Source organism: Lagopus muta, chromosome 21 (assembly GCF_023343835.1).
Source record: "Lagopus muta isolate bLagMut1 chromosome 21, bLagMut1 primary, whole genome shotgun sequence".
Taxonomy (NCBI): domain Eukaryota; kingdom Metazoa; phylum Chordata; class Aves; order Galliformes; family Phasianidae; genus Lagopus; species Lagopus muta.
In genome coordinates, this window is record NC_064453.1 from 6,381,675 (window position 1) to 6,398,834 (window position 17,160).

At 54.5% G+C, this 17,160-nt stretch overlaps 2 protein-coding genes across 4 annotated transcripts; one reads left to right on the forward strand and one right to left on the reverse strand.

Moving 5' to 3' along the window:
• The first annotated feature begins 3,558 nt into the window (after positions 1-3,558).
• On the forward strand, positions 3,559-5,703 carry LOC125703496 (claudin-16-like). The gene is made up of 5 exons (XM_048968057.1): positions 3,559-3,672; positions 3,885-3,987; positions 4,794-4,958; positions 5,079-5,270; positions 5,630-5,703. The coding sequence occupies exons 1-5, from the start codon at positions 3,559-3,561 to the stop codon at positions 5,701-5,703; spliced, it is 648 nt and encodes a 215-aa protein (XP_048824014.1).
• A 1,258-nt stretch (positions 5,704-6,961) lies between these two features.
• On the reverse strand, positions 6,962-14,617 carry YBX1 (Y-box binding protein 1). 3 transcript variants are annotated; one of them, XM_048967736.1, is made up of 8 exons: positions 14,299-14,617; positions 13,866-13,929; positions 10,245-10,278; positions 9,427-9,516; positions 8,948-9,250; positions 8,583-8,665; positions 8,213-8,490; positions 6,962-7,335 (listed from the first exon to the last, which is right to left on the reverse strand). In XM_048967736.1, the coding sequence occupies exons 1-7, from the start codon at positions 14,456-14,458 to the stop codon at positions 8,244-8,246; spliced, it is 981 nt and encodes a 326-aa protein (XP_048823693.1). In that variant the 5' UTR covers positions 14,459-14,617; the 3' UTR covers positions 6,962-7,335; positions 8,213-8,243. The 3 variants fall into 3 exon arrangements, with proteins under 3 accessions (XP_048823693.1, XP_048823692.1, XP_048823694.1); XM_048967735.1 differs by having other exon boundaries at positions 6,962-7,340; positions 14,299-14,616; XM_048967737.1 differs by having other exon boundaries at positions 6,962-7,340; positions 8,213-8,478; positions 14,299-14,615.
• Between the last annotated feature and the right edge of the window lie 2,543 nt (positions 14,618-17,160).

The window sequence follows — 17,160 nt, forward strand, 5'->3', positions numbered from 1 at the left end:
CTCCTCGCTGTGCCAATTGAGTTATTTCTGCTTTTGCGGCACCTGCTTTTCCTTGGCACTGCTGGAGGCCCAGGGCTTTTGCCCAGCTCCCCTGCCTTCCCGCAGCCCCTGGCTCGCAGATATCTTCTGTTCTCCCCAAAGCTCTGCCACGTTGCCGCAGGCTCGGTCCCATGGCATCAGCCGCCCAGGCTGGAAGAACATAACAGAGGGGGAAAAACAGCTGATCTGCAGAAGCAATTACATGTTTGGGGGCACAAAGGCCCCCACTGTCCTCCAGACAATCCCTTGTGTGTTTTGCCCATGGCAGAGTGGAATTAAATATGGGAACGGGCTGCCAGGCTTAGGGTGGCCCGCAGCGTTGCATGCGATGCGTGGGATCCACTGCCATCCAAACTGCTAAAAAGAGCGCTTTGGTGGCTTTCTGTCCCCACTGCCTCTTTCTTTTTATCTTACAAAACCAGTGTGATGCAGATGTGATCTTCATCTCATCTTCACTGACCGAGGAAATGTTCTTAACTATTGAAAGACTGATGCATTTACCCCTCCACCTGTATCTTTCCAATGCCCAAAACATTTCAACTCAGAATCAAACAGGTGGGCTCATTTCATATACAGTAAATCCACAGATTAGAAGAGTAAAAAATAAAAACAAAACTCTTTTACACACCACCAGTGCCTACATGTGGAGAACATACCAGAATTCCAGCTGTTTTGTGGACATCTAAGTACCACCAATAAAAAATTCCTGAGATCTGAGTTGGAAAATGAAGGTATACAAACCCTGCTGGAAGGTTTCAGCCCCAGTGCACCGCTACATGCACAGGTATGCTGGAGAAAAGTCTTCCCATGAGCCAAAATACCACGTGAAACAGGATAATGTGAAATAAAGCCACAGCAATCACTCACATCAAGAACCTGGGTGCCTCTGCAGGGCTGAGCCTCAAGAATTTGAAGGAGTGTGCAGCGCTCTGCCAAACCCCTGTAGTTCAGTACTGCAGGGGATTATTTAGAGGGGAAAAAAAATAATAATAAAAGTGCCTCTCTTAAATATATCCCCCATGACTTGGAAATACATACGTGGGGTGTTGTTTCCCACTGACCCACAGAGGAGAGCACAGATACAGCTGACAGCCATGAGGCACTGCTTATGCTGGAGATGCTCAGAGGTCGCTGTAACAAGATGCTTTGCAAGAAAGCAGTTTTTCTGGGTAGTAAGGAACAAAACTGGAATATTTGGGCAGCACGAGGTACTGAGGTGCTGCTTTCGAGGGTCAGCAAAAAGCCCACAAAAATGCCTCTGGCCAAGCAGCCACGTTTCTGAGCTGGAAACCACCGGAGAGGAGTGACTGTGCATAATGGTCTGGGAGTCCCCACACAGCCTGGAAATGGATGAGTTTTACAGGCTGCATTCAGTGCCCCTGTGAGGCTGTGTCCTTTACAGCCTTTTCCTGCATCCCTCCCTCGAGAGCTGTGAATTCTGGGGGAGCCGCAGAGCTGATCACAGCCCTCTTTGAACCCCCGGGATCTGTGAGAGGCCCCATTGAGGCGGCTTGTTTTGCTGCCTCTGGGTTGACCTCTCCACCAGTTTGAAAGCTATGAGATGTCTTTGGAAAATGGGAAATGCTGGACCATCTCACAGCTGGGAGCCCAACGGACAGCACTAAGGGTTTTGAATTGCCCTCCCTGCAACAAGCTGCGTTCTTCCTCCTGCCACCCGTCTGTCTGCCTCTGCTGCACCAGAGAGTTGGAACCAACACACCTCAGGCCACTCGCCCTTGAGCACTAATTAAAAGGTGTGATTAAAGAACAGGGGACGTTTGCCCAGAACACAGAGCCCCCCACCCAGGCAGTGTTTCTCCACGTCTCCCACGGCCCCAGCTGGTTCCAACGGGTGTCAAGATGTGATGTTTTTTGGAAGCCAGTCTCTGTTTGCAGCCAATTAGCGTTTAACCACGATGCTCCCTGCTGAGCTCAGCACACAGAGCGCTCTGACATGCCCTAGAGAAGCATTAAATAGCCCAGCACAGATGTGGGCTCACAGTGCTCCGTGGGCATCGCGTTTCCATTGGGCACCTCCGCATCCCATCCAGGTGGGACTGAATCCCACTCTGGGACTTCAGATGGCCGCAACACAGTGAGGATGAGCCTGGATGCTGCGATGAAGGTAAGGCTTCCAGTTGGACTGGACTGTGTGCAGTGTTGCTGGTAGCTGGATGGTTGGACCGGATGATCTTAGAGCTTTTTCCACTCTCCATGATTCTATGATTCTGTGTTCTAGAGGAGGGCAGATGCATCCAACAAGCACTCCCCTCACAGCTCCCCTTTGTCCCAAACATCATTAATTCCCCATAAAACACCTCCAAGCACAACAAAACCAGCAGCTCCACCACCTGCTGCACCAGCCAAGGCTCCAGCAGTAAAACTAAGCTGTTTTGGAGTTACCCAAGCGCAAACAATGACTGAGCGTTTCCTCTAGAGAAGGGATTTTTTGTTGGGTGTTTTTTGTTTTTTTTTTCCCCTGATTTAACTCAAATGGCTGAACAGATTTTCTTCAAAGCCTGCAGAACAGCCAGGGTCTCGGGGAAGGAAGAAAGATTGCGGGGAGTTGCTCAGAAGGTGGCTTGGGATGTTTAAAAGAGCATTATAAGGTGAGGTCTGTCAGTAATAATGTCAGTAAGAAAGGGTAAAAAACAAACCCTGAGGGTTTGAACCTCTGCACACAGCGGCTGCAGTTCAGGCACTGAAGCAAATGGCAGCACCAAGGATTGGGCTGCAAAACACACTGAAGTAGGAGTCTTCTCCAGCCCTTGGAGATGCGATGCCCTCCGCTCAGACCTGCTGTTCAATTGCTTTCTCTGCGAAGTCCCTCAATTCTGGCAGTGATGGAATTCACACGGTTCTGTCCCCTTTGCTCTCTGGCGATGCTCAGCAGCACCCAAAGGCACCGCATGGAGGCACAGCAGCCCTCTTTACCACTTGAGGATCGGACGCTCCTCGGGACACCCCCACGTGCTCCAGTTTGGGTGTTCTGACACTTCACAGCTTTTCTTAAAAAGGCATTAAAGGAAAAGCAGGTAATCTTTTCACTGAATGATGAAAGCATCGAGGAAACGTTAGGATCTCAGGAGATACGTGCTCCAATAATGGGGTCTGACTACAGAGGCTCTTTGACAATAGTTTCCAAGCAGCTCTTGATTCCCAGAGGGGCAGCACTGAGGGTTATGGAATCATCCAGTCTGGAAAATGCCTTCAGGGTCACCGAGCAAAATCATCACATTCACCTACAGGTCCTGTCACTGAACCTGTCCCTCAGTGCCACATCCACGTGTCTGAAATGCCTCCAGGGCTGGGGACTGCAGCTCTCCACCGGGCGGCCATTCCAGTGTTTGACCACACTCCCTACAGAGAATTCCTTCCTCATCTTCCATCCAGCCCTCATCTGGCACAACTGGAGGCCGTCTGAGCTGCTCTTAGGGATCCAGGCACTGTGGCCGAGGCAGTGGACAAGGCAGTGGGAGGCGGCAGCAGGCATCTCCATGTTCCCTTGCAGGTGTCTCCATGAGTGCAATCTTGCAGATGACAGCATTTGGTCTCGCTCTCCTCTCAGCCCTATTCCTCCTCCTTGCCACATGCACCGACTGCTGGATGGTGAATGCTGATGACAGCCTGGAGGTGAGTAGAGCATCCGCATGTTCGTGGCTGAAAGCTAGGTGAGGGCCTGACGGTCTGCTTTGCTGGGCTTGTTGTAGGTGTCCCTGTTTATTACAGGGGAGTTGGACCAGATGGTCTTTTAGGGTCCTTTCCAACTCACTCTATGACTCTATGATCCCTGGGGAGCAGAGGTGTTTTGAGTGCTCTTTGAGCATCCTTTCTCCTGCTTCCAGGTGAGTCACAAATGCCGGGGGCTTTGGAGAGAATGTGTCACCAACATGCAGGATGGGGTGAGGACCTGTGACCAGTATGACTCCATTTTGGCAGACCATCCAGGTAGGACAGCATGGTCTGGGGTGGGAGCATTACTCTACAGTGTCAAGCAATCCATTTCCAGAACCATTTGCCTATTCCACCAAGTCTCTTTAACCTCTTGTGAACACCCAACAAGGCATCTTTGAGTTCACAGCTAAGTTTTCCCTCGAGAAAAAGATCCTCATTGTGAAGGGTTGACCTTGATGAGAAACTCAGGCCCTTGTCCTATATATAGACAACGCAGGATAATGTGATTCTGTGGACGAAGATTTGGACACTGAAGAAGGGAACCAGAAGTTAGCATGGACCAAGTGGGGATTCAGGGCTTTTCAGGGAGAAGCCACAAACAGATGGCAACATGAGCAAGGCTCAGACAGCAGCATCTTCTACCTAAGCTAACATGTAGGGTAAGCCAAGAATGTCTTGAGAAGGTGACAGCATCCCAGCTCCTGAATGGCGCACCTTAAGTTGTGTGGTTTCTTGATAACGGACTTACTGAGTCCCATTGCAAGGTTTCTGATGAGCCTGGTGAGACACAGCGAGCAGCACAAAGGGTGGTGGACACTGGTGTCCCCATGTCACCATATCCTATAGAGATGCCCAATGATGATGGAATGGCTTAAGTTGAAGGAGACCTAGCAGGTCCCTGAGCTCCTACTGCCTGCCCACGGGCTGGGTTGCCAGCCACCAGACCAGGCTGCCCAGGGCTCTATCCAACCCGATCTAGCAGTGAGCTGGGTAAGTCCAGGAGGGACAGGCAGCAGTCTGGAGAGGGGGACCACTTCCTCTGACCACCCCTTTCTGCTTTTTTGTTCATTTCTCACCAGTGAAGATTGTGGTGACGCGGACGCTGCTGATCACGGCGGACCTCCTGGTGGGCCTGGCTTTGGCTACTTTGCTCCTTGGGCTCGACTGCATCAAGTTCCTCAAGGAAGAACCTCGTGTCAAACTGAAGATGTGCTATGGGGCTGGTGCCATCCTCGGCACTGCGAGTGCGTGGTCAGGAGAACCCGGGGACAGCTGGGACACAGGGAGACAGAGGCACCCTTCAGAGGGCTTCTGGGAAGTAGGAGGTTCTGCGGCTTGCTCTTAACTGGCCCCATTCCTCCTAGGTATCCTGGGTCTCGTGGGCTCCGTGTGGTATGCAGTGGATGTCTACGTGGAGAGGGCCATGCTGGTGTCCCATAACCTCTTCCTGGGGGTCCACTATGACTTTGGGTGGTCCTGCTGGCTGGGGATGGCTGGCTCAACGGGCTGCTTCGCGGCATCCGTCCTGCTCACCTGCTGCCTCCATGCCCACACAGGTCAGTCTGTGTTGCCCCAGGCTGCCCCATGGAGTCATGCAGGGATAAACCTGGGGTGGACGACTCAGAGGGTGCAGGTGCTTCTTGCAGGCTGCAGTCAAATGAAGGGCAGTTGGCATTTGCACCCTGGCTGGGGGAGGGGGGTGTGCTGCATCATGCCATGCAGAGCCCCATAGGTCCCGTGGGGGCACAGGGGGAATGCAGAAATGCTCCACCCCGGCCCAGGGCATCTTGAGGTCCTGGTGGAGGTGTCAGCTGGCCATCCAGGTTCATTTCTCTCTGTGTGTCACCATGTCCGTGGCACAGCCATGCGGGGCGACACACACACACCCTGAATGGAGTGCTGTCTCTCCCACCAGCCCCCAGCCATCCTCAGGGACCTCAGCGCCGTGTTGTCACCACCAAGATGTACACCATGAGCTCCCGTGTGTGACAGGCAGCAGCAGCTCCCACACCCAGCCCAGCCAAGGACAGCCCCCCCTCATCAAAGCACCGTCACCCACAGGGGCAGCTCAGCGATGTCACACAGTAAGACAAGAAGCCTTGGGGAATGGAATCGTTTGAGTTGAAAGGGGCACTTCCAGGTCATCTCTTCCAACTGCCCCGCAGTAGACAGAGTGCCTTAAGCTCCTGTTGTACCCTGCAGCTGTACCAGCAATGCCCGATGCCTCTGTGGGAGCAGCACAGCTCTGCACTCATTGCCGCATCGCTGCTGTGGAGGAATTCAGCGAAAAGCTTCATCTGCACGGAGCAACACTGACTCCACGTGGCTGCCGGGCCGGCCGCGCAGCAGGCAGGGTGACGCTGCAGCTGCAGCCCGGAGCAGTGATCCGTGTGCCGCTCCATCGCTGCACACAAAGCAGCCTGAAAAGCAACAGGTGCTCCTTCAAAGCCGGGTGTTGAAGCCCACACGCAAAGGAGCGTTTTCCAAATTAACCATTAGCCCTCTTCACTCACAAACCGCTCTGAAAACCACAAACCAACACGCTCCCCATTGCTGAGGTGGATCTGCCTTGATTTCAAGCTCAGCTTATAACCCAAAGGAAGGGAAAGGGAGAGGGAAAGCCTCGCGGCCCTGCAGTCACCGCGAGCTGCTGTGCAACAGCTCCGCGTTCCAAGAACGGCTCCTACAGGAGGAACCCGCCGCTCCACTGGCAGCTGGAAACGCTGAAAGGCACAGAGATAGGGCACAACCCAGCCGCACCGGGCTGCTAATGGCTGGTGCTCGAGCACACAGGAAAGCAATTAAGAACAAGCATTAGCATGATAAAAGCAGAGCGCTCATTAGCGGGTAGAAAGGGAAGCCGCAGGTCGCGCAGAGCTCGGCGCTCAGGCCGTCAGACCCGGCGGCACTCGCTGCGCTGCTCCCGGACCCCGCAGCCGCTCGCCTTTGGAAGCGCCGCTTCCTCTGCTGAGCCAAGAGCAGCAGCGCCCTGCACCGCCCCAGGAGAGGAGCGTTTCTCCTTTCCCGTCCCCAAAAGCTTTTAGGAACAGTTTGATGACCTCAAGCACCTCCTCACCCCGCGGCTTTTACCCCCGAGCAGAGCCGAGGGCACAAACCGAGCAGCGCAGGCTCTGCAGTTCCAATATTCAAATACTTAACGCTGAACAATTAAAGCAGTTTTTCCCAGCTGTTTTTTCTCAGCTGTTCTCACAGAGGTGGGTTTGAAAGAACCAAGAGCACACTGCCATTAACTTTAAGACCTTTATTAACAGATGCTTGCAGTTTGACTTGAAAAAATCAGGCGTACTTTTCATACAAATTAAAAATGAGGTTCTTAAAAATCTCAACTTGACCAGATATGAAACAATTTAAAAACCTTTAAAGGTGTATTGAGAAAAAACAGACTTTTAAAAAACGTGTTTATTGTTTCCAAAAGGAGACTTCTTTAGGTAAAAATAATAAAAACCCCATGCTGCATAGATAATGCAGATAGTTCTAGTAATCTGGTCAACAGCAAAAAGCAAGCACTTAAGGTCTTCAGTTCCAATTCTTTTGTTCATTTCTTATTGCTGGAATTTCATTTTCTTTTCTTCTTCATTTCTTAAGTCTTTTCTTTGATGACTAAACTGAAAGAAAGAGAAATAAAGGCCCATCAGACACATCGTGGCACCAAGGTGTTCAGCTAGAGACTCACCTACAAGTTACATTCATGCTGCTTTCACGCACACAAATCTCAAGCACAGCAGCCTGCTGCGCAGGGATGGAAGCTGGCAGCTTCCATCACAAGTGAGCGCAGAGGAGCCCAGGAGAAAGCACTCCTCACTCCTCACCAGAACCTCGCGGCTCCATACAGGCCTGCCTGCTTTGAGAGCAAAGAGCCAATGACTACAGAAGGCAGAATGAGCAAACAGCTGATTTCAGCAGGGACCTCCGTGCGCTGCAGGCAGCCCAGCAGCGCCTCAGCACAGCACTGAGGTCCCTGCAGAACACACCTCCCATTGCAGCCCCTCCACCACCATTTCCAGCCCTTCCGGGGTGAGAAGCTCCTACCAAAATGCTGCAAATTCAACATCCATTTACAAGAAACAGATGTGTAGAGGTGGAAAAGCCACACAGGGCAATCAAAGCCACAATGCTGGCAGGCCTGAGTAATATCTAGTGTCTGTGCACACCTGCACAACTTTTTCAGGTCACCATACCAGCATCAAAATGCTTCTTGTGGGTGAACTTTGATAGCAGAGAGCAATTGAGGCTTTAAGGTTAGCAATATTCATTCCACCAGGGAAAATTAAAGCCTGGTAGCAGAGCCCTCCCAGTTACCCAGCACTCGCACAGCAAAAGCTCACAGCTGGCTCTGCAGAACCAGCAAGCAGTGCAGCCACTTCAGCTGCAACAGGCACAGCACCACTGACACGAGCCTGCAAAGCACAACTCGGAGGGAAGCGCCCAAGACAAAGAGATCCCTGCGTCACCTCGCGCCCAGCAGCCCGGCGCTCACCCGGATGATGGTAGAGATGTTAAGCCGGCGTTTACTCAGCCCCGCCCTGCTCGGCCTCGGGAGCGGACGTGTTCTCAGCTGGTGGTTCGGCTGTCTTCGTCTCTTTGCCATCTTGTGGTTTAGGGTTCTCTGGGCGTCTGCGTCTGTAGTTGAAGTTACGACGGTACCGACGTTGAGGTGGCTGCTGACCTTGGGTCTCATCCCCTTGGTTCTCTTTATCTTCTTCGTTTCCATCCTCTCTAGGCTGTCTTTGACGAGGAGGACCCCTGAAAGTCAAGCTGGGCTTTAACCATGCAGCATCTGAGCGCCGCGGCGTTCCGGCCGTGCTGCTAGAGCACGAGGCGACAGCGAGAGCCGGCCTGCAGCATACCTGCGGAATCGTGGTCTGTAACCTCGATACATGTTCTGCCTGACTGGTCTGCCTTGCTCTCCTGCACCTTGGTTGTCAGCACCCTGGAAGACACGAGGCAACAAGCGCTCTCAGCCAGGCAGACAAACCACACCAAGGGCTGCGAGGTGACGGCGGCCTCAGCGCACGACAGCAGCGCTGCAGAGCTCCTCTGCGCCCCATCACTCCTAACAAAACTTAACACGCATCCCAGCGCGCTGCCGTCCCACAGCTGTACCCAACAGCTGTGTTTTATCTCACTGCTCAGCCTTGCAGAGCACATCTCCAGCATCTGGAGCAGGGCGATAAAACGCAGCCCTGCAAAGGAACCACATCTTGTGCGTTACCTCCACTATCTCTCCCTGCACGGGAGGGTTGGAATATTGTGGTCGACGCCCGTAGGGCCTACGCATGTAGTAAGGTGGGTACCGCCGCCTGCGGTAGGGACGGCGCTGCTGGGCTTGGCCTTCCGGGATGTTCTCTGCTCCTTCGTTCTTCTCCCCACTCTCACTGTTCTGGTAGTTTTGCTGGTAGTTGCGTGGAGGACCCCTGCGACGCGGATATCGTCTGTAATGGTTACGGTCTGCTGCGTATTTGCTGCCTTGCACTGGAACGCCACCAGGCCCTGTCACGTTCGCTGCCTCCGCACCCTGAGGAGCACAGAGAGGTCAGGTAAGCAGCGAGCAGCAAACCGGAGCCACTCGGTGCCCACCTGCATCCCATCTGTAAACCATTCATCTCCCCGGATGCCATCGGGCGCCTGCTCAAACCACAGCACCACAGCACAGCCCGCACAGCTGCTCCCTGCACACTCCCAGAACTTTACCTTCTCTCCTTCAACCACATCAAACTCCACGGTCTCTCCGTCTCCTACGCTGCGGAGGTACTTCCTGGGGTTATTCTTCTTTATGGCAGTCTGACAACAAATATGGCAAAGTTACACTCACAGGCACAGCGGGAAAACGCTACTGAGTGAAGTTTGTGTTGGTGTTCTGGGGGAAGGAATCTAGCTGTTGGTTTGTTAAAGCATCCTCGTGGACAAGCAATTAAGCCACAGTGGAAACTCAAAGCCAGAAGACGTGTGTGCTTCACTACAGCTCTGGCCTACCTGGCGCAGCCTTAAAGCTGTCCTGGAATGTCTGCCCACATGCTTCCAGTTGGAGATACAAAGCAGCCCCCCAAAAATATCAGGAGTTTCTCACTAAGTGCTCTGTGTGTTCTCATTAGGTGCATGCACTGATTACAAGAGCTTATTTGGGGTTATTTCCTACGCTGTTCAGCAGCGGATTGCATTTCTGACAGTCGCTGAATGCTCTGTAAGCACAGCTCTCAGCTACATTCTACTCAGCAAACACTTTTTAGTAAGTGTCACAACTTCACAAATTAATGTCAGCAACAGAATTCAGGTCCATTTGTTCCCTCAATGGAATAAAATCCATCAGAAAACATGTCCACACGTTTCAGCATGTAAGCAGTGATTTTAGGGGAGAGACAGGAAAGCTCACTGCCACAGCTGAGCACAAGGTGGGAAAGCAGCCTGCCTGATGTGCAAACCCAGCGGGGAAGTGTGACAGCTCCGCTTTCCCCTCCACCCCACTTGGCTAGGGTCAGGCACAGCACATTTCAGCTCCCAACACATCTTACCTGATGGACAAACACATCTTCCTTGGTGTCATTCCTGCAAGACAGCACACAACAGAAATTCAGATGTGAGACCAGCAGCATGCCGGCCCAGTTTGAAATTCAGATGCTTGGGGGTGAGGTGAAAGCAGGGAAGCGCCAGGAGAAGCAGCTGTCAGCGCTGCACTGCTCAGCCTAAGAGAGGCCGCTTCAAAGACGTGTTCTGCTGGGGGCCGTGCGAGGTGCAGGCGTGCTGACGCCCCGTCAGTCATGCAAACGTGCTTTGTCCTCCCTCCCCACGTAACCCACTGCTCTGCACCTCCCACCAACAGAGGCTCAGAGGAAAAGCACTGGACAGCAGGCAGCCCATCACCTGGGATAGCACAGTGGAAGATGTGACATCACAGGCTATGAAAAGCAGCACGCACAGCCTGCTTCCCCAGCTCCACTTCCTGCAGGCCACATCCATGAGCACTCCACAGGGCAGCAGCGCGGCTGGCAGGCAGGTGGGCACAGGGAGCTTCCTGCTCTCAGTTACTCAGCACAGCCCCAGCTGTCCTCACGCTGCTGCAGAGCCGCTCACCATCACAGCTTGCCTGCAGCCGACCCTCAGGCTCACATCGCAGGGCTGAGCCTCACCACAGTGTCACTTCAAGTCATTGCACAGACCAACGAATCACCTGCCGAGTGCCTTTCATTTCCTACGATGTACACGGCAGGCACAGCCAGCGCTGCGGTGCTCGTACCTGGACTCCTCACCACAGCTTTAACACACAGCAACAACTCTGTAACAACTCAACCCGAGTCACAGCTGCGCTGTCACACAGCACCACATCCCCGTTTCATTGTGGACTGCAAACACTGCAGAGCTGATGGAAAGCAGTTAGCCCAGCAGGCTACAGAAGGCGATCCTCAGGAGGCAGCTCAGCCCCGACCCACCAGGCAGCACCCAGCAGCTCTTATAAAGCCTAATGCTTCTGTTCTCAACACGAGATCGCAGGTGTTTCAAGAACTGAGGACCTGAGGGAAGCCCAGAGCCTGCCTTCAGTCCGGTGCTTGCCCTTGGTGAGAGCACAGTAGTGCTAACTGCTCACCATCCAAGCTCTGTGCGGATGCCCTACACTGCTCCCGAGCCCCATTCCTGCAAGCACATCAGCTGCTCCTCACTTCATTTAGAGCCCTTTCTACATCACAGTTCCCATTGAAGAGCACACTGCAGTTCTGGCTCAGTAAACAACTCTGTTCCACTGAACCAGACCAAGGTGGAGACGTGATTTGTTAAAAACCCTCCTGGTTCATTCTATAACCCAGCGTCTGCCACAGGATTTCTGCACTAAGCCCATCTAGGAGCAGTACATGTGCTGCCACACGGATGATGCGGGAATAACGATCAGTACTTTGCAAACAAAATAGGAAACAGAACAGGAGGTGCCCATTTTGAAGGCCCTGTGAGACACTCATCTCATCTCGGTGCCAGACGATGCTCTCAATATCTTTAATCTCTTCTTTAAAAAAATCAGAAGAGCAAGCAGCGATTAAGGAAGCACAGCAAAGCTGTAAATACAAAGCCAGATATCAGCGTGCAGCTCCAATTATGGCAACAAGAGCAACTCAGCTGCCTGCATGTTCATTTATTACACAGACAACTGCAAGGAACAACCGACAGAATTCAACCTAATATTTCAGAAAACAGTAATAAACGTCCTTAATACTAACACACACCAACAGACTACAACCACAGCCAACGTGAGCTGCAGGCAGACCCAGGCAAAGCTCCACAGCTTCGGTGAGCCCGAGCCGTTTGGGAGCAGAAGCGTTATCAAGAGATGAGAGCTGAGCTGGAGCACATGAGCTCACGCTGCGTTTCTCATTAGGAACAGCAACCTCAGGGATTAAACAGCTGCCAAAATAATACGAGCAGGGAAGCCATTCAGATGCCTTAAGTAGCTGCTCCCGCTTCCGTGCTTGACTCATGCAGCAGCATTCAGCTACGAGCGGAACAGAAAAGCCTTCCCCAGAGGTAAAGCAGCGACCTGTAGCTGTGCACGCATCTCCCGGAGCCGGGATGCTGCAGCAGCTCTGCCAGCTGTTTGACACCTGACACTCAGCCACCACGTGGGGAACGAACACTGGGCAAGGCTGTAGAGCTGCTCACCGGCCAGCCAAGGAGCTCAGAGGCTTAAGACCAGGCCACAGTGTAACAGGTAGATGAAAAGGTGGTATTTAGGTCAAACTTCCACAGAATCATCAGTACCAATACTTGCTCCCCTGGAGAAGATTTCCCCAGCTTCCTGTCAAACCCTGCCATGGTGGATTTCAAGTCCCCCAGCTCCCATTTCGTGCATCTTTCTCCAAGTTAACACACTGATGGAACTAAGGCAGCAGAGCCACGTGCTGTCACACAGGAGAGAAGCAGCAGTGACCTCCAGCAGGAAACAGGGCTGCCCTAGGGCTTTCCCCATCCCAAGGTCCTGGCAGAGAACAGCCCTGCAGGGCGTGCAGCATGACAACGCCTTCTGGAAACATGGCCTCTGCAGAACCACCACCCGCAGGCACTCCAAACTGACTGAGGGAAGAACTGCTCTCTAGATCAACTGCTGTCAGAGAAGGAATCCTAACAGCACGTTTCTCAAGGCCTCCTTACATTCTGTGGTCTTGTGATGGACAAGAAATCTGCATCTTGCACATTTCCTTATATGCTTACAGCTGTCTGAGGATCACCTCCTTTTAGGCATCCACCGCTATTTTTAACCGACATCAATGCCACTGGACATCACATAATCACAAAATTGTATGGATCAGAAGGGATCTCTAGAGATCAAGTCCAACCTCCTGCTAAGACACGTTCTCCAGAGCAGGTCACACAGGTGGGTATCCAGGTTGGTCTTTAACATCCGCACAGAAGGAAACACCACCACCTCTCTGCGCTGCCTGCTCCAGTGCTCTGCCACTCTGACAGTAAAGTTCTTCCTTGTGCTAATACGGAACTTCCTGTGTTCCAGTTTCTGCTCACTGCCTCTTGTTTTGCTGCTGCATGCCACCAAAGACAGTCTGCCCCCACCAACTTGACTCCCACATTTTAGATACCTTGAAACAGTGATCAGATCCCCTCTCAGCTTTCCTCATACAGGCCCCGATCTCTCTGTAGCCCTGCTGGGCTCTCCCCAGCAGTTCCCTGCCTGCCTTGCACTGGGCAGCCTAGCACTGGGCCCACTGCTATGGATGTGGCCTCCCCGGGGCAGAGCAGAGGAGAGGAGAACCTCCCTCGTTCTGCAGGCCACGCTCTGTGGGGTCCCACTGGCCTTCCTGACCACCAGAGCACACCGCTGGTATGGTCACCCTGCTGGCCACCAGGACACCCAGGTCCCTCATCACAGAGCTCCTCTCAGCAGCTCAGCCTCTCACCCGCACCGATGCCCACAGCTGTTCCTCCGCAGCTGCACAACTCTCATCGAACCTCAACATCCCCTCTGCCCAATTGCCCGCCGCCTATCCCGCTCAACTTCACAGAGAGGTCTAAACGAGCACCGCAGCGCGCTGACAGCCTACGCCAACGCCCCGAGCAGCAGGAAAGGCCTTAACGCGGGCCACGCCACCGCGGGATGAAGTCCCGAGCTCCCCCCACCCCTGCGCCGCCCCGCTCACCTGTTGATGAAGCCGTAACCGTTCCGTACGTTGAACCATTTCACTGTTCCCAAAACCTTCGTTGCTGGGAGAGGAGGGGGGCGAAGGAGAAACAGAAGAGAGCGCGGGGCGCGGCGTCAGGCGCGGCACGTGGCGGGGCGGCGCACACAAAGGCCCCGCGTGGCGGACATCTTGAGCCGCGCCGCCCCGCCCCCACCAACGACACGCGGGGCCCGGCGGCGAGCGGCGCGCGCGCGGAGGGGAAGGGGGGCGGGGGGAGGAAGGGGAGCGGGCGCGCGCCCAACGGCCGCCGCGGGAGAAGGGGGGCGCGCGCCGCGCTGTGAGGAAGGGCGCGCGCAGCCCCGGGGGTGGGGATGTGAGGGGAGGGGGGGAAGGGGCGCGCGCGCCGCCCGTTGAGGCCCTCCCCCGCCCCGCGGCCCGCTCCCTCCCTCACCGATGACCTTCTTGTCCCCGCCGGCGGGAGGCGCCGCCGAGGCCAGGCCGCCGCTCCCGTTCCCGCTCCCGCCGTTGGGTTTGGAGTCGGCGGGGGCGGCGGCGGGGGCCGCCGCGGGGACGGGGGCGGCGGGCGGCTGGGTCTCGGCCTCGCTGCTCATGGCGGCGGCTGTTCGGTGCGGACGGTGGTGGTGACTGGCTGTTTGCGCCGCCTCCCGCGGTGTGATGGTGACTGAGGCCGGCCGTGGGGGGGCTGCTCCCTGCTCCGGGCTCGCTGAGCTCCGCTCTCCGCTCCCGATACCGATCGAACTGGCCACAATGGCGGCCCGCACCGGCTAGCCACACCGCGCGCCCCGCCCGCGCGCGACGCTATTGGCCGCTAGCCCCGCCCGTCAGACGGCGAGCCAATCCCGTCGGCTTTTCCCCTCCCGGCGGCGGCCGTTTACCGAACGTCCATTGGCCGCACTACCTGCCTTTCCTTGGCTCCGCGCTCCTATTGGCCGCTCGGCCGGCGGTTGCTGGGCTTCTTTTCTTCCCGCCTACCTCCGCGCCCCGCCCCCGAGCTCTGATTGGCCGCCGCCGCTGAGGGGGCCGAGGCTCCCGGCGCTGCGGGCCCGGCGGGGGCAACGTGCGCGGCCACGCGGCGCGGCAGGCGTTGGAGTCGGAGCCGTTCGGCACGCGCCCGGCCGCTGCCCCTCACAGCGCCGAGCCGCGGCGAACCGAGCGGTGCCACCAGAGCGCAGTGCCCTGGCGCCCCGGGGACAGCTGAGCTGTGGTGGCACCGCTCCCGAGGAGCTGCTCTTATTACATTTCCTCGAGGCAAACGCCTCTAATTGAGCTCTTTAAGAGCCGGGCCGCGGCTCCGAGGGCTCTTCAAAGCCTGGTTTTTAATTAGCCTTTTCCCAGCGACACCTCCGTGCCTCCGCCCGCAGGGACACCGCGCTGGGTTTGTTGTGACTGAGCCATCCTGTCTCCCATTTCTTCTCCTGCCCTCCAGTCGTGGTTGGCCGCACACTCACAGCCCTGCCCTCAGCCACGAGACACCGCCGGGAAACGGCGAGCAAACCGTGCTGAGCTCAGCTGCAGGGGCTGCAAAGACGGGCTGGGGGAGCTGGGCTTGCTCAGCCTGGAGAAAAGAAGGCTGTGGGGTGATCTAACGGCAGCCTTCAGTACCTAAAGGGAGCCTACAAACAGGAGGGGAGTCAACTCTTGGAAAGGGGAGATGACAGCAGGACGAGGGGAAATGGTTTTAAATCTTCCCTCCTTCAAATGAGGTTGGATGTGTGTGTTCAAGGTCCAGAGGTGCCCAAGGCCAGGTTGGATGGGGCCGCGGGCAGCCTGGTCTGGTATTAAACGTGGAGCTGACTGCTCTGCATGCAGTGGGAGGGTTGGAGATTCACAGAATCACAGAACGGCCAGGGTTGGAAGGGACCTCAAGGATCACGAGTCTCCAACCCTTCTCTGCATCCACAGCCTCTCTGGGCAGCTGTTCCAGCACCTCACCACTCTCATAGAAAAGAACTTCCCTGATATCCAACCTAAATCTTCCCTCCCTCAACTTCAAACCGTTTCCCCTCGTCCTGCTGTTATCTCCCCTTTCAAAGAGCTGATTCCCCTCCTGTTTGTAGGCTCCCTTTAAGTACTGCAGGCTGCACTGAGGTCACCCCGCAGCCTTCTTTTCTCCAAGCTGAACAAGCCCAGCTCCATCAGCCTGTCTTCATAGGAGAGGTGCTGCAGCCCCCTGATCATCCTCTAGAACCTTCATGATCCTTGAGGTCCCTTCCAACCCAAGGCATTCTGTGATTCTATGTCAGAAAATACAATGGTATATAGATTAGAGGGGTCACATAAAACAAAGGAGTCACAGCTGCTTATCAGTTTTATCAATAACTCGGGAAGAATCTTCAAATCTCAGCGATGAAGCCTATAAAGATGTGTCTCCTGATGGCTTATGAGCTCAGGGCAGCTTTTGAGGAAGGGCACACTGCAGGGGCTGGAGGTGAACGTGAAGTTCAGATGAGTAACAGGCAGTCAAACTGCCTCCGTTTGCAGTGCCCACCGTTGGAGAATGATGCTGGAGCTCAGATAGAGGATAACAATCATCTGCTCTGCAGCAGATTCCAGAATTTGCTTCACACATGACTGAAGGGTGACTTCATCACAGGAAATTAAATCCAAAAATATTGGTGTTTGAGAGAACTTTTAGCCAGCAAGTAAGGAACAGCAAGATCCACAGGCTGGGAAGCTGAAACTCAGTATATTCAGTGTCCAAGGTAGATAAATGTAACAGGATACAATTAACCACTGGCACAACTTTCAAGAGGTTGTAATGGATTTACCACTGTTAGATATTAATTTGGGGAAGCTGTGTAACCCCTGCTATGCAGGAAGTACAACTGGCTGATCACAGTGATAGAAATACATCAGGCTGAGAAAACGCTGCTGAGCCTGGACCCAGAAATAGGCTGGTTTCCCTGGTGAGAAAGCAGAGTGAATTTGGGTACCCACAGCCAGAACTGTGAACCTCAGCACTGCAGCTGGAGGCAGAGCTCCTCTGAGCCGCCTGGAGTCAGGCTCATGCCTAAACCCCACAGGGAAAGGGCATCCAGATGCATTCCCTGAGCATGAGCAACAGATGAGCGTCTCATTTTTTGCTCACCTCTGTCTCACAGCTGTTACCCAAGTTTTCTCCTCCTCTGGTTGAGGAATTTTCAACCCTTGTCTCCTAGGAGAAATCATGGCTATGCAAAGCCAGGATGGGAATGGGATCATCTGCTTTGTTTCCTTCATCACCTGGCATGCTGCAGGTACAAGTGAGACACGCTGAGCAGGAGAGAATAAACTGCAAGCATCCTCAGCAGCT